General features: G+C 42.5%; 3 protein-coding genes across 3 annotated transcripts; 2 read left to right on the top strand and 1 right to left on the bottom strand.

Annotated features, from left to right (window-relative positions):
• Positions 1 to 514: 514 nt before the first annotated feature.
• LOC108055875 (uncharacterized) lies at positions 515 to 5,600 on the top strand. The gene is made up of 2 exons (XM_017139431.3): positions 515 to 672; positions 4,030 to 5,600. Exon 2 carries the CDS (start codon positions 4,048 to 4,050, stop codon positions 5,518 to 5,520), a length of 1,473 nt encoding a protein of 490 aa, XP_016994920.2. The 5' UTR covers positions 515 to 672; positions 4,030 to 4,047; the 3' UTR covers positions 5,521 to 5,600.
• A 729-nt stretch (positions 5,601 to 6,329) lies between these two features.
• Positions 6,330 to 6,934, bottom strand: LOC108055886 (uncharacterized). Its single transcript, XM_017139440.3, has one exon. The coding sequence runs from the start codon at positions 6,818 to 6,820 to the stop codon at positions 6,674 to 6,676; it is 147 nt and encodes a 48-aa protein (XP_016994929.1). The 5' UTR covers positions 6,821 to 6,934; the 3' UTR covers positions 6,330 to 6,673.
• A 7,639-nt stretch (positions 6,935 to 14,573) lies between these two features.
• LOC108055894 (loricrin) lies at positions 14,574 to 15,556 on the top strand. Its single transcript, XM_017139451.3, has 2 exons — positions 14,574 to 14,698; positions 14,758 to 15,556. Exons 1-2 carry the CDS (start codon positions 14,693 to 14,695, stop codon positions 15,322 to 15,324), a joined length of 573 nt encoding a protein of 190 aa, XP_016994940.2. The 5' UTR covers positions 14,574 to 14,692; the 3' UTR covers positions 15,325 to 15,556.
• The last annotated feature ends 391 nt before the right edge of the window (positions 15,557 to 15,947 follow it).

The following is a 15,947-nucleotide window of genomic DNA, read 5'->3' as shown; positions in this document are numbered from 1 at the left end:
AACGCATTTGTCAGCATTTCGCATTTAAACTTTTCGCCTTAAAGTGCAATTTTCAAACATTTTGCGGCAGATTAAACGAGTGACTGGAGGCGGGATTCGGGATTTGGGGACCCCGGAACACGGTTAAACATTTACATATGTTTATAATTTTGCAACAGGGTAAGGTTTCATTTTTTGGGGGGTTGCCCTTTGTTGGGATATCTAAGGGGGGCGGCGGCAGAAAAAAGGACATCTGTTTAGGACGGATTAGAAGGTTTAAGAGCTGAATGTGATATTACTTTTCAAACTATTTAGGGTAATTTTATAATAATCTGATCTGTTCCAAATCATTGTTAAATAATATAATATATTATATCAATATTTTTAAAAGCCTTTATACCTTGAATTCTAGAGATATTATTTCAAATAATTGCTAAATATTATAAGATATTTTAATATGTTTAGGAACCATTATACCTTGAATTTTCTCGATAATTCAGATAGTATATGTTATGTTTTCCCCCACATACAAGTCGACTCTGGGCGGAGTGTCAGTCGAATTTTTTCGGGCCTGAAGCGACTGCCACTCCCACTCACTTTCAGTTCCAGTTTTACAGTCTACGGAGCACGAAAAAAACCCAGTTTTGTGTCGCTTCAAGTTTGCGAATATTTTGTGCAGTTGCTATTTGATTGGTGAGTGAAAAGCTTCCGTTTCGAACCCAACACCCCTCCACTCCCCGCCCCATCACACACAGCGGTTAACCCTCTGAAGCCCCCACTTTTTCATTGCGGGCGCAGAAATTGTTTGCGATTTTTATCATTTTAAATGGACGAACAACAAGGATGGGAATACAACAAAAAAATGGGCGAAAAAAATGTGTGGCGCAGTCAAGTGGCGGGCATTTAATGCCCATTTTGTAGCCGCTGTTGTTGTTGCCTTTGCGGGTTTTCCGGGCTTTGTTGTTGCGATCTCAAAGGCGGATTTGCATTATAATTTATTGCACTGCCTGCATACGCTTTGTCCTTGTTTTTCCACCCATTTTCCTCCTCTCCGCACTTTTTGCCCTGGCTAATTTCGATGCCAGGGCGGCGATAAGAGAGAAGCGTTTTCTTTAAATGAGTTTTCCCCCTTCCTTCGAAGCGGAGGAAAAGTTCCAAGCAAGAGGCGTTGAAAATCCAGTGCTTAATCCTTGACGCCGCCGCGCAAACATTTTTATAAATTATTAATTTCTTTTCTTCCACCCAACCTCCAACCCCTTTCATTTTCCTTTTTTGTGATGCTGGATTAGAGGAGAAGTTTATTCATATGTAGCCGAAAACAACAAAGAGCTTGGAGCTTAAACTGTCTCGTATTTTTATTAGTCCAGAAGCCGCGTTACACAACCACCCTCCTAACCGCCCTCTAACCGCCCCCCAACCACCCCCTAACCACCCAGCCATTTCCGACCAACCAAAAGGTAACTGCGACACGTAGCTTATTAGCAGCGAAAGCAAAACTTTCATCAGGCTGTGTAAGCCGGGTTTAGCAGAAACGTTCCAAGTCCATAAAGTACAGTTTTCAATAGCCAGAAATCCGGTGCAAAACGAAGGCAACTGAAATGAAACCAAGCGAGGGCTTCAATATCCTTTAACCCTTTAAGTCTTTTCCCCTGAAAACTTAAAAATGAATATCTGCATACATATTTAATGCAAAGATTAGAAGTAAGTGTTTGAACCAAATAGAACAATTATTTTAAATATTTCATGTCCATAAAAAAAGAATTTCACATTCAAATCAAAGTTACAAATATTTAAATTAACTATAATTGTTAAATTTATTATCATCCTATTTAAAATAAAAATAAATTGAATATAAAATCGTTGGATTTACTACTTTTTTATCATTGTAACCTAAAAATACTGTATTCTTTTATTAATATTTAAATTTATTAATAAATATATTTCTCGTTGATTAAGGTTAATAAAGTGTACAACTATTTGGATGAATTTAATTGCACTAAAGCCAAACACATTACTTGTAATTTAAGCACACAGCCCACCGTATTTACTAAATGATATGTGATATCTATTCCCATTTAATTGGTCTCTGTAGTCCAAAACGGAAAAATTCATAACTAAGATATTAGCGTATCGATTTCGAAGACGGCAATTTACTTGGCATTTAATAATTATTTGGGCTGTGCTCTCCCCTCCCCCTTTTAATGTGCTGAAATCCGGGAAACGGGAAATTGTTTAATTATTAAGTAACCCGATGCTTAAAAGCTTAACAAGCAGAGGCCATGAGGGGCGTGGTAGCCTAGCAACGGGGAAGGGGGAGGGGCCGTCATAATTTGGCCAAAAATGTTGATGCCGCCATTAAATCAGAGTCACAGAGTCGTTGCTCTGCTGACCACAGAACCTTTCAGTCGAACCCCCACTTCCCACTTCTCCCCACTTGCTGGCCCACAAAAGTGTCAATAAACGTGGCCAAGGAGGACAATCGAGGGACAGGATCTCTCGCCCGGGGCCAGCTGGTGTCCTTAGCCCGGGCAAACAATAAAATATTCAAAGTTTATAATGTAAATTAACCCAAAGTTGCCTGATGTCCTGTCGCGTCCCTGCTGCCTCCTCTCTAGCCTCATGAATACACAATACACATGTCCCCCGGAAATTGGGAGGTCACCTCGCCCCTTTTGGGTCCCCCATAAGTTCTAATATTTCTCGGGTCCTCAGGATTTGCTCTTCCTCTTCTCCCTTCCGTTTGACTAATCAAATTTTATTGGGCCACTGAGTGCTGGGCGGTCGTAGGAGGCGGTGGGCGTGGCAGTTAGCCCAAGTAGCCACTGGCAAACTATATTTTAATTAGATCAATGCGAAACAAGCGACTATAACTCTAAGGAATATTAGATGAAAAATATATTGTAGCATACTTTTAGACACCTTCAGAATTTTCTCTACGAATTCCTGCTAATTAATTCATATCATTAAGTGACGAATGCCTAATTTGATATATGGGCTGCTGTAAACTGACCTTTGATCGCAGTCAGCCACCATCTTCCATCTCCAGACTCTGGAATGATGGGCTCCTCTGCTTAACTAGCCGCTTATTCATCAAAGCTCCGAAATGCGAAATCCGAAATCCGAAGGCCGGGGAATGATGAATGCCCCCAGCAAATCGGATGAGATGCGAGCAAGTGGAAGAGCCAAAGGAGATGGAAGTAGAGACTCCAGTGGTCACATGCCAGGGAGCCCGCTCAAGTGTTGTTGGGACATAAACATCTCCAGGCCCACATGAAATGTCATCTTTCATTAGATTAACGATTGTTCCAGTGGCGGGGAATGCTGTGGTGGCAAACGGGGGGCAAACGGGGGACTCGGCGTCCAGTGGCAAAGCTCTCTGCCCGAAATCAAATCTTCAACAATCTGTTCTGCCAAATGCCTCCGCACACACACACACACACAGATGAAAGGCGGGGAATCCCCGGCATATGGCTCCCCGCAAAAAAGTGTCAAATGCGTGGGGACAGAGGCGGCGAGAGGGGGTGAAGGGGGGGCCTAGATAGAGAGGGCAAAACGAGCCTATGGCGCCAGGAACACCAGACCAGGACTATGGGATCCAGGACGACTGTCAACTTGAGCCTGACAAAGTATTTGCGGCTTGCCAGTCATTTTTTGTGTCTGTGGAGGGGGGACCGGGGATTGTGTGCGTGCACTGAGAGAAAAAGTTATTGCAATAAAATCTTAGTTTGCAGTTTAAATTATTTCTGAATTTTGGTTTTTTGTTTTGGATTTTTATATCAAGCCGTTTTGGCTGGAGAAGCTACTTCCCTTTTTTTTAAGCCCTCATTATATTGCATTAGATAAATATAATTTTTTTTTAATGTACCTTTTTGTTGACTGACCAGCAGAGGCGGTGGCAGTGAAATTGCGAGTGGGGGTTGTGGAGTCAGCAGGAATAAAAGCAAATGAGCCTTGAACCAAATGCAAATTAATATGTGGTGCTGCAGGGCGGGATTCCCACCCCTCAGTTAGTCATCCCAAACTGACCCCTCGTCTCTTCTTCTTTTTCAGGAACCATCCAAAGCAGCCATGTCCCAGGAATCAGAGGAGAATCCTGTTCCTCTAACCGAAATGGCTGAGGATAAAGCTGTTACTCCTCCGATTACTGATAATATATCTATTGATTCCAAAGAGGGCAAGGAAATTCTCCCGAAACCGGAGGAGAAAGCCCATGAAGCCATGGAATCCTCCAGCGAGGAGCCAACCACTTCCACCCCCACCACCTCGGTGATCATGGTGGAGCAGCCCAACACCATTATCGAACTGGTGGACCTCTATGTGCCTCCGGTGCCGCTAATGCCCTTCATGAACAACGAGGCGGGACGTCCCTTCTTTCCGCCCTTCGGCAGGGGCAACCCGCCCACCCTGCTGTACACCGAACCCACCTCGCCGCCCCAGGAAAAGAAGCCGGCGAGGAGTGGGCGTGGTCGTGGCAGGCGTGGTCGCAGGGGCGGTGGCGCCTCCTCGACCTCTGGAGCCGCCCCCAAAACCACCCGTGGCGTGAAGCGTCGTCGCCGGGCGGAGTCGCCACCGCCGCTGCCGCCGGTGCCGAACTTCCTGGAGAACTGCATCAATCCGCTGGAGAATGAGATCTACCCCAAGGTCATAGTGCAGCCGGCCCAGCAGCCGTGGGTGCTGCCCAAGAACCTGGGAGAACCGGAGCCACCACCACCACCACCACCGCCAGCGAAGCCCAAAGTGGAGCAGCCTTCAATACCCGTCAGCGGTGCGGTGGTCACTCCCACCAGCCCAACGAAGCCGGTGGTTAGCCAATCCCTGCTGCGCCAGAAGCTCCAGCTCTTTGGGCCCGAGGTGCAGCTCTTCCAGCTGCAAGGTCACGACCCCATGCGCTACAAGGCCGTCTTAAAGGAGGCGAATGGCCAGCAGCGTCACTTGATCTTCACCGCCGAGCAGCTGTTGTCCTTCAGCCGGCTGAGCACGGGAATCTTCAAGCATTTGCCACCGGTGAATGTGCCGCTGCAGCTGCAGATGCCCCTGCCGCAACCCTCGGCCGCCACCGTTTCCCACTACTTTCCCGGTCCCGGAGGTCAACTGCTGGCGAATCAGTATTTGTCCGGCGCCCAAGGGACAACGACCCTTAAGCCGCCGGAGGCTCCCACCTTCAAGCCTCCGATTGCCCGGCCTCCGCAGGCCGTGAGCTCAGCTCCCAGGATGGCCTATCCCACCTATGTGCATCCCGGGATTCCAAGTGCTCCAGTTGCTTCTCCAGTTGCTACTCCAGTGGCTACTCCAGTTGCTACTCCAGCTCCTCCACCAGTGGTTCCATCGCCACCAGTTGCTCCACCTGAAGTCACTCCTCCTCCTCCAGTGTCCATCAAACCACCCGAACCACCCACCCTGATCCCCGCCAACTTTGCTGTGCCCTCGATCCTCAGGCACAAGGCGCAGCTGAGGCTGCGAATCCAGAGGGAGAAGGTCCGAAAGGCGGCCGAGTTGGCCAAGTTAAACGAGGAAAATGATAAGAAGTCAAACCAGGGATAATCTCTCCTGTAAAACCTATGATAATTTCACACACATATCATATATAAATAAAAATAGCACTGCTCATTGGCTTTGGAAAATTAAAAAAAAAAACAAATTTTTCCTAAAAACCAAAATTTCTATTTTTCACAAAAAAATAATTGTTACGGTCAGAAACGTAACAATGAAAATATTGATCCAAATATGGATTGTCATACCTTTCTGAACTCGTTATTAAATTTCCTAACGATTGGCATTTAAACCTTGACTTTTTATTTATTTTTAATTTTTCGCAAAAATCATGGGGTACCCCCTTATAAAAAAATTCAAAATTGGCGAAAATTTTATTTTTCCAAAATCACACGGAAAGTTTAATGGATTTATTGCAAATTTTGTTATCTGTTCAAAACAGTATGTATTTTTTGTGTAGGACCATTTTTGGCCAAGTTACAGCAAAAAAAAAAACAAAAAAAATTCAAATTTTTGTCAAAAACCCAGATCCCAATTTTTTACAAAAAAAATAATTGGTTTTTTGACCGTAACAATGGACATATTGACCCAAATATGGATTGTCATACCTTTCGTTATTAAATTTCCAATCGATTGGCGTTAAAACCTGTACATTTTATTTTTTATGCCATTTTTCGGAAAAAATCAAAATCAAAATTGATACCACATTACGTAAAATCAATCATCGTTTCATATTACCTTTTTTTTCGGGTGTAGTGTGTAATCGAGTGTGTGACCGATGTCAATACTTCATTATTAACTCCGATAATTGGGACTCAATCAGGCCTCAAATAAATAAAATAAAATAAAATAAAATCAAATTAAATGCAAATGCGTCACTTGCATACTTTATTGCTTACTTATAGGGGAAGTTCCTAACTAGTTCGTACAAAATATAAAAAAAAAACAATTGTATAAATTAAAGTTTAGTTTAGAAGTGATACTGTTGTTCTTAAGGGCAGGTTGGAAAGGGGTGTTTTGAAGACCTGCATTAACTATTTCCCACTTGCGGTGAACTTAATAAGTTAACAACAAGCCGGAGTAGTTGGCTGGCCATTAGGAATCCACGGTGGCCGAGTGGAAAGCACTGGTTCCCCTGCTCCGGGAACTGGTTGTCCTGGCCTGCTGGATCCTGGCTTCCCCGGGGATTCCCCCTGCTCACTCCTCACTCCTTGGGCACTTGGAAAACTTTGGCTTTGGGCATGGCCACCGGCAGGGAGCGGTCCACGTAGGCAAAGTTGTCCACCACGCTGGAGGACAGAATGCCGCCCATTACGAGCAGGGCTCCGCTGATGCCAATTTTCGACCACATGCTGTTGCTACTCCGGAACTGGGAACTACTGGAAGGGTCCTACGATGCTACCACTAAGGTTCTGTGCGAGTGCGAAACGAACGCGGGTAGAGCTGTTTGCAGTATGCGCGGGACGCACGCCCTGCATGGGGCCTTATATACACTATATGGAGTCCCACTCAGAACTCAGAACACAGAACCCGCGGGAAGCTTTGGGTGTCCGATGTGCCGGCGGTCACGTCGGCCAGTCCGATGCCTCCAGGTTCCACGGAAGGCGCAAATCAGAAAAGCTCCCAGAAAATAAACCGCCGACCGATGCATTTCCACTTCCCCGCCCCCATTATCGACTCATTAGATAAGCGCGATTCGCACTTCGATGGCAAAAAGCTCTGGCATATGTGCGAATAGCTGCACGGAGAGAAAATCTTATCAAAAACTATATAAAATTTAAGGGTATAATATAAAAATCACTTTGTATTCGAAATCACTTCAAAAGGTGTCTAAAAGTATGCAATAAAAAAAGAACGCTGGACTTTTGGATTTTATTAGAGATAGTTCAATTATTTAATCAGCTCTTAAAACAAATATTCCTGGTTTAAGAAAATAATAAAATAATATTAATAAAAAAATGTAATACTAAAATAAAAACTAAGATTTTAAATCTTAAAAATTCCCAAAAGTTTTTTTTCCCCAGTGCAATGTATAAACACAAGTCTACGCGAATCAGATATTTTTATATTTTCGCAATGTTTTTGTTTGTTTATTCGCGGACTCGGTTTATTAGCAGTGTTTATCAAGAACGCCTAATCTCGGAACGGGGTGCGTCACTATCTAAACAATTTGCGCCTAAACACGAACACATTTGTGGGCAAACATTTAATAGCCGATTTCCCTTTCATGTTTGCTTTCAAGTTTGCACTATCTGGAGAAGCAGCTGGGTCAAAACTTGGATTTGTTTAGCTGTTACAAGTGCAGTAATATTTACTGATTTTTATCGCCGACTGACAGAGCGACAAAAAATAACGCAAATGAAGCAACGAAGTGTCGTTAAGCATTCGCGATTAACTGCGAAAATCGTACTACCGGCAAAGCTCTTTCGGGAGATTTACAATCGACACTTTTTACGAGTAGACTTTCCTCAATAAAATGGGAATGCATCAGCACAAATCTACAAAAAATGCCAAGGGATGAGATCATTTTCGGATGGGGCAACTAAAATGTGTCGTCAATTCGCATTGTTTTGCTTTCAAAACCAATGACAGTCCATGAGTTTCGTAAATGATGTGTTTCTAATATTCAGAAAGCTCTAAGTTTGTAAAACTCCATGACTCCATGACATATATGTATAACCGCAAGTTTAAGTGAAATTTAATGACTAATTTTTAAAATATTTGACGAGTCTCTAAAGTTTATTATATAATAATAAAATAAATTTTAGTTTATGAAAAATTATATATTTTCATTATATACAAACGATTAGAATTTTTAATTTAACTTAAACTGTCTAAAATATGTAAAAACTTCGCTTAAAGCCCAACTGAGTAGATAATTGAGTTGATAACATGATAACTCAAGCTCAGCGATTCGCAATAATTCTCTTGACTGAATGTGCTAATTTTTCGATGGCGTTTTTGGCCATCTTCAAACGAAATGTGTGCGATATTTTAGCCATCTGAAGGGGGAAAGAGGGGAGGAGAGTCTGGCACGCTTTTAATCGCTTCAGCAACAACTAATAAACTATGTTTAAATATAGCCCCGCAGATAACAACAACAAATTGCCAGAGGAAACTCCTCCCGTACTCTGCTGCCATTTACGCGCAAAATTAATCGAAGCCCATAAAGCAGCGTAAACAAAGACAAACCCACGGATCGGGGGGCAATGGAATATATATATATGTATATAGTGGGCGGGGGCGGGGAAATAGTGGGCGGCTGACATCGTCGCATGCAGATAAACAGACATTAATAATAGAAATATTTGGTCCTACGAGCACACAACTTGCGGGCGAGGGGGCGTGGCACAGGCAAACAGATTGCCAACATTAGTATTCCAGCAGCTCTTTGGACCAACTACCTATGCACTGAAGGAAATTCCGATCAAATATATATACATATATTCTTTTAATTTTTAGATTTTCTTATATAATTTCCCCATCTTTATGATACAAATTTATATTTATTTTGAGAGTTAATTTTAAGAATAGTTTTATTTAGTTCAGTGTGGCCTTTTCCGCTTGCACTGCACATAAGCTTTGTGCCAGGATCTGTTGAGTGGAACCCACCGTTGTCCTGGCAACACCAACTATGCTCCCAAAAGGGGCTTAGTTGCCAACGAAAAAGCCGGAACGCGAAAAATTCACGGGCAAATGACGTAAACATCAGATGATTGCCAAATACATACATTTAGCTAATGATCAACAAGTTTTGAACTCTTTTATCTAGAATTTGTTATATACTAGAATTTAACATAGATTATTTAAGAATTTTATTTGCTGTTCCTGAACTCATCATAAAGTAAGAGTTGATAAGATTGCGATTACTTGTATCAAGGCCTCGCGTTCTTAACTTTAGAGAGTTCTTTCCTGCTCTTATTATTTAGTACCAAACAACCTTGGATTTTAAAAGCGTATTTAAGCTTTTGCTAAGATTTCTAACCCCTTTAACTTATTTTAACTTTAAAAGTTGCTTTATCAGTCTCTCAAAACTTCTTAACCCCTCGAATGATTGGCGACAAGTCGGTTGGCAGCAGCGAACTCAATCGACTTCCGGTTGTGCCAATTTTTGGTCTAAGCCAAGACATTCGCGCTGCCTAACCAAAACCGAAGCCTAAACCGCTGGGGCATTTTCCAACCATTTTCCACCGACTTTCCATCCACTATCCACCCGCTTTTCACCCACTCCAGCTGAGTATTTGCCTGGCGCGCTTCGTTTGTTCGCTTGCATTTCCTTCCGGCTGGCCCTTATACGCCGACAGTCGGCGGAAAAGTCGCTGGGAAAATGGGTGCTGTGTGCCGGGAAAACCTCAAGTAAACAGGCAGCAAGCTAAACCATAGCCTAACCCAACAACATGCCATATACCCTAGACCCTATACCATATAGCACCCCTTCGCAACCACTCATCCAACACCATTTTCTTTTCCACAAATTGAATTCTCGCGCGCGCATTTTCATTTGGCACACTCGTCGGTGTGTTTGTGTGTGTGTGTGCCTGTGTATTTGTTTGTTAATTTTCGCACAGGAAAATTGCATCAGCTGAGGGGTTTCCACAGAACGGTTTTTCTCTCCTCTTCTTTTTTTCGCCAGCCGCAACAGGAGAAATGCGCGCAACTTTCCACGTGTGGCGACGACGGAGACTGCAGCGGGCAGGTGGAAAATGAAGGGGGCGTGGCCGTGGGGGAAAATCCAGCAGATCGATAGACAATCAACTAATGATTGCGTGTGAAAAGTTTATGGTGGATAATACATTACTTATTGCTGCAGCGAAAGTGGTAAGCCTTCGAAAAGTCCTAGTTTCTCTGATCCAAAACACATGTACTTTCTTTTTCCATATCTTGGATCGTAAGAGATCAGTGACTCTGGAACATTGACTGCGGTCAGTGAGGGATTATCATTCTACCGATTATAAACCCACTTCTTATCTGTGTATAAAACCCAAGCAGGGGCATTGCATTTTAATTTATGGACAAATTTTACGTGTCTATTGCACTGCAACCGATGTGAGTGTGTGCGCCATTTAATTTTCAATGTAATTTCACGCACAAATGCCTCCAATTGCCGGGCGGATGATGTTGCAATTCCCCCCCTCCTTTCGGGAACCGAACTCCTATGAGGCCCTAATATACTCCCATTTCAACTCCTGTAGTTACAGCTCAGTTCAATATAAAATCTTAGTGATTATGTGGGGAAAATAGAGGTAAATTAAATTGTGGCAGGGATCTTTTAAATTTAGAAAATTAAAATAAAATATAATATATCCTAAAAGTTACATAAATAAGATATTTTTTTGGGACATACATCATTTTTAATTACTCCCCAAGTCATTACTATTTTCGCGACCGCCATAGTAGATCCTATGAAGCGGCATAATCATCATAATCGCGTTGACACTACAAGCGAACGCCTGTGAGTGCGACAGAGATGGCGAGTAAGCGGGGGAAAGAGACGGCAGATAGCGAAACGCATCGGGTGCAAAAACACTTTTATAGAAACCCCCCACCCCCTTTTACCGACTTTCTTTTTGCCTCTGTCGCCGTCGCGCGATTAGCGATTGCTTATCAATTAACACAGTTGGCCAGCTATCAAAGTGGATGCCTCAAAGGCCCCGTCGATAAGGCGAAATAAGTCGACCGAACTTTGCCAAGCGGCTTAAGGCGTGCCAACCCCCTCCCCTTCCGGCGCCCCTGGGAAATGGAAATTGGGGGCGGGCTGTAAGCCATATGGGGTGTCACCTTCGCAGCTTAATGGTCGGTTATAATGATACGGATACAGATATCTATGTGTGTTGATGGAGCCACTTGGGTGGAATAAGCCGAAGGTAAAATAAATGATTGAGCTTATAGTAATATTTGTTAAAGCTGTATTTCCTAATTTTACAAAAATATTTAATTTAATTGGCAACCCTGAAATCGTAAATACATTTCCAGCTCTTTTCAATCCTCGGGCTGTTTACCAACACTGCACTTTTTGGATTTTGAGTGGCGTGAAAATAAATACATTTCCGCACGCGTTGCCGGAAAACAAAAGGCAACGGCCTTTGTATTATTTTCAAGCCACCCTCCGCCCATGGACCACCCCCCCGAAACCAACACCCACCCCCTTTCTGTGCTATGAACTGAGCCCGTTGTAATGTGCGTTAATAAATTTGATTTTAGATTCTCTCTCGAGCCATCAACTTTAAAGTGTCGCTCAGCCAGCCCGCACTTGCCGAAAAAACACCACCCACCACTCCAGAATCTCGTTTTTATCAGTTTAATGGGCGGGTCGTAATGCAATTTGTAGCCCCCCCTCGGAAGCCTCTGTCTCTGCTGCTGTGTAAGGCAATTTTGATAAATTTATGTGGAATACGCTTTCATGATAAGCTAATTAAATTCAATCGCAGTAACCAACTTGCCCAAAAACCGAAATGCTCTGTCTCCCCTGCCCCCCTTTCCATTGCCCACCCTTTTCCCACACCGCCCCTGGCCGCCAGCCTGCAGCCTCCTGATTTTCGTTTGGTTAAAGCTCAGCGATTGTTTCCATATCGTTGGGTAAACTAAAGTGGGAAAATTAGCGACAAGCGAATGATTTTTGGCTGAAGAGAAAATCAAAAGGAAAGCGAGGACTGGTGAAAAAGGTTAGGCTTGTGGAATTAAGATTTAACTACATAATTCTAGGATCTAAAAAACGCTGCCGTACAAAACCAATATGACTCAAGATTAGTGCGATGGAATAGGGTAATATACGTAGGCATTTGGAAAACTTTATTTAATTATTAACTCACGAAAATAATAGTTAACCGAATTCCCATTTTCCGCCTTAAAGAAATCAGTTTTTCAGTCGACATGCTGCGAAATAAATTCCACATATATACTCTATCCATGAACTCTTGATGAAATTTCCTACCGATTGTCATTCAAACCTAGAAATTTTCATTTTATGCATTTTTTGCCAAAAATTTTATTTTTTCAAGATCACCCGGAAAGTGTCTTGGATTTATTTATTATTTTGTTATCTGTTCAAAACAGTATGTCCAAGTGTATATACTCTCCGATCCTAATGACGCTAATAGTATTTAAAATTCCTAGGCCATCAAAAATGCGTGCTTAAAATCAGTTTAAAGCACTTCCAATTAGCGTCAGCCAACTAAAACAACCCAAAAAGTCCCGTCACGATATGTAATGGAATGCAACATGATTTCACAGATACTATTTGCCTGCAATCCCATTTCCAGAGCTGCAGGAACATCCGTTGACGATTTGGACAAACACTGTGTAAATTTTGTGGAAAAACATGCGCCATTAACATAATTATAATTAGGCCCGACAAGCGAATTAAATTCAATTTTCATTATTTTTAATGAAGAATGAGCATGGAAAAAAAGGTGGGGGAAAGCGAAAAAGCGGAAAAGTGGCTGGGAGGCTTTTTCCACTAGTGGAAAAAACACGACCACATCAACATATTTATCGCATTTGGCCAGCTCCGTGTCTTGTTGCATATGTTTGGGCGTTCATGCGTGAGCCCGATTTGCATATTAAACGCCGAACACGAGGATAACGATAATAAATCGAACCTAATGGCAGTCGGGGACAGGCGGTCACATTCCGGGAAAACATTCACGCGGTTATCGCAGCATAGCTATTTAAAGAGATCCTCTGGCCTCGAAAATTCTATAGAAATCAACGGGTTTTTTAAATCACTTCTAAAGGTGTCTAAAAGTATGCAACAATATATTTTTTAAATACGTTATAAAAAATCGACAGTGTGCTATTAACATCGGTATTATCGAATCGATTCTGTCAAAATATCGAAAATATCGATCAAGCTCTATTTATAATTGATTTTAAAAATTTCTTTTTCTTTTCAGATTTTTAAAAGTCTTGTTTTTTATTCACAATAAACCTTTTTTCGCTTTTCACTGACTTGGATTTGTATTACATGGTTTTCCAGCAACAAATCAGCAACTCAAAGTGTCGTCGATTGCAAATATGCCGATCATCCCATCAATATTTGCCGGCACTTCATCAGTAGGTAAAGGTGATGCAAGCAAGGCCACAAAATCTAGTTATGCAAGTCTAGTGAAAATATTTGGAGTCATTACAGAATGTGATTCGCGTCTGGCGAGCAAAAATCATAAAGGTAAATATGTTTTATGCTAACGAGTACAATGCCAGAGCAAAAGGTAAACATTGGAGCGGCTAGAAAGTTGGCAAATGAGTTTTATGGGAAATATTTATCATATGTCCCATGAGAGACACCTCTGAAAAATAGAAAAAACAACCTCTCTGCATTTCAGATGCGATGCTTTGGCGCTTAATTAAGCAGATGCCTGCATACGCAATAGTAAGTGGCTGCTGCTGGGGCTTTGATTCGCATCTGCCTTCTTTCACTTTGACCCACGCGAAGATTTGCATAATTCGGCCATCTAAAGTGTCTTGCCAATTTGATGCACGAAAGTGAGTCGCCAGTGCGAAAAAAGAGAATCGCAAATCGCGAATCGCGAAAACCGGTCGGTAGCCAAATCCAAACACCGTGTTGAACACCTGTTGAGGTGTTTTCCGCCCAGGGAGGCAGGCTGTTAGAAAACAGAGTTGCCAAGTCATTCACTTTCTAAACTTATATTTGTATTGACAAATTTTTAAATATTTTTAAACAGCTTGAAACATTAGTTTATTTATTTTTAAGAATGCTTAGAATTATAGAAGAATTAAAAGGAATTCTTAATAAATTTAGTTCTGTTACAGTTTCTAGGAAATAGAATTGCCACTCGAATTTCTAAGTGAATTTTTCAATAATAAATATTCAAAAATTAAAAAAAAAATTTATATTTTTAAGAGCACTGTATTTTTTTTTTGATTATTCCTAAATTTACATTTTTACATTCACCACTGATCTGCAGCTTAACCTTTGGACCTTCAAGATTAATTGCCTCCGCTGATTGGGTCTCTCGGAAAAATCGGTGCATTAGTTTATACACCTCTTGGGTCAGCGAATGTCATCGGAATTGAAATTTGGAATGGGGAATGGGAAGATGGGAAGATGGGGGCGAGCATTTCTCTTCGCTGTGACCCACATTTTTCGATCGTATATATAGTAGCCTCGGGGCAAAGCATTGTCATCAGTTTACGAGCTCAGCTCCCCAATCCCACTTCGTCCATCGCCAAGTGCCAGTTCAACCCAAGCGGAACCGACAACAAGATGAAGGTAAGTTCGTGGATCCTAAATATTCGGACTTATAGGGTAATCCTATATTTCATCTCCAGGTTTTCGTCTGCCTGATTGCCTGCTTTAGCCTGGCCCAATCCGGATATATCGGAGGTGGTGGCGGTGGCTGGTCTTCCGGCGGAGGCGGTGGTGGTTGGTCCTCCGGCGGTGGTGCTGCACCCCCCACCATTGTCAAGGTCATCAGCGAGGAGGCTGGCCATGGCGGCTGGTCCTCCGGTGGATCTGGAGGTGGTTGGTCATCTGGAGGTGGTTGGTCCTCCGGTGGTGGCCATGGAGCTGCCGAGGAGCTCAAGATCATCAAGGTGATCAGTGAATCGGGTCACTCGCATCATGATCACTCCCATGATCACGGGCACGGTCACGGTCACAGCCACGGCTCGGAGGTGAAGATCATTAAGGTCATCCAGGAGGAGGACCATGGTCATGGTCATGGTCATGGCTACGACTACTCCAGCGGCGGCTATGGAGGTCACCACACCGAGGATGTCAAGATCATCAAGCTGATCAGCTCCGGAATCGCCGATGGCGGTTGGTCCTCCGGCGGTTCGGGAGGCGGTTGGTCCTCTGGAGCTCCCAGCGGTGGCTGGTCTTCCGGCTGGAACTAAGGAGATCCGAGGAAATCCCAGGCAGATCCAAGTCCCCAGGCAATCCAGTGCGTTGATGCCAACTCTTTTGTTCCTGTTGTTCGAGTTGCACGGCGATATTGGCTCTTTTTTTCTGATGTTACGAAGTTATGTTTAAGATAGTGCACGCTTTTTGTGTGTGCGCTTAGAAACTATTAGTTTTTTTTTTGTATTTTTGTTAACTGTTTACAAAATATATATGAACGAAAAAAAACATAAACCTCTGTCTGATTCTTTGTCTATCGCTTGGAAAGCCCCAATAAGTGATTACTCATGTTTGGGGGTTTTTTAAGAGCATCTTTGTTTCGCCGGTTTCGCTTTCCACTTAACCCATTTTGCGACACCCGAATGTTTGCCATTATATAATATATTTAAAACCAGTTTGTCATATTATTTTTAAGTAGCCTTATATCATATAAGGGTTTAAAATTACTTGGCAATTTTTTAATAAAAAAAATCAAATTATAAGTAGTTTCAAATTATGTGACAATAATATTGTTCATTTGCATTCACTTCGTTGGTAGCACTTGATATATTTTGTAGGTGCTATTTTTCGTATAAAAAATTATTTTTAAATTGTAGAGATTGGATAGAAAATCCATTTT

This window comes from Drosophila takahashii, chromosome X, assembly GCF_030179915.1.
Source record: "Drosophila takahashii strain IR98-3 E-12201 chromosome X, DtakHiC1v2, whole genome shotgun sequence".
Taxonomy (NCBI): Eukaryota; Metazoa; Arthropoda; class Insecta; order Diptera; family Drosophilidae; genus Drosophila; species Drosophila takahashii.
Note: the sequence above shows the minus strand (reverse complement) of the source record. Positions and strands in the feature narration are given on the sequence as shown.

Bases quoted from the DNA above. Each gene is read 5' to 3' on its own strand.
- LOC108055886 (XM_017139440.3), bottom strand. From the start codon at position 6,820: ATGTGGTCGAAAATTGGCATCAGCGGAGCCCTGCTCGTAATGGGCGGC.
- LOC108055875 (XM_017139431.3), top strand. From the start codon at position 4,048: ATGTCCCAGGAATCAGAGGAGAATCCTGTTCCTCTAACCGAAATGGCT.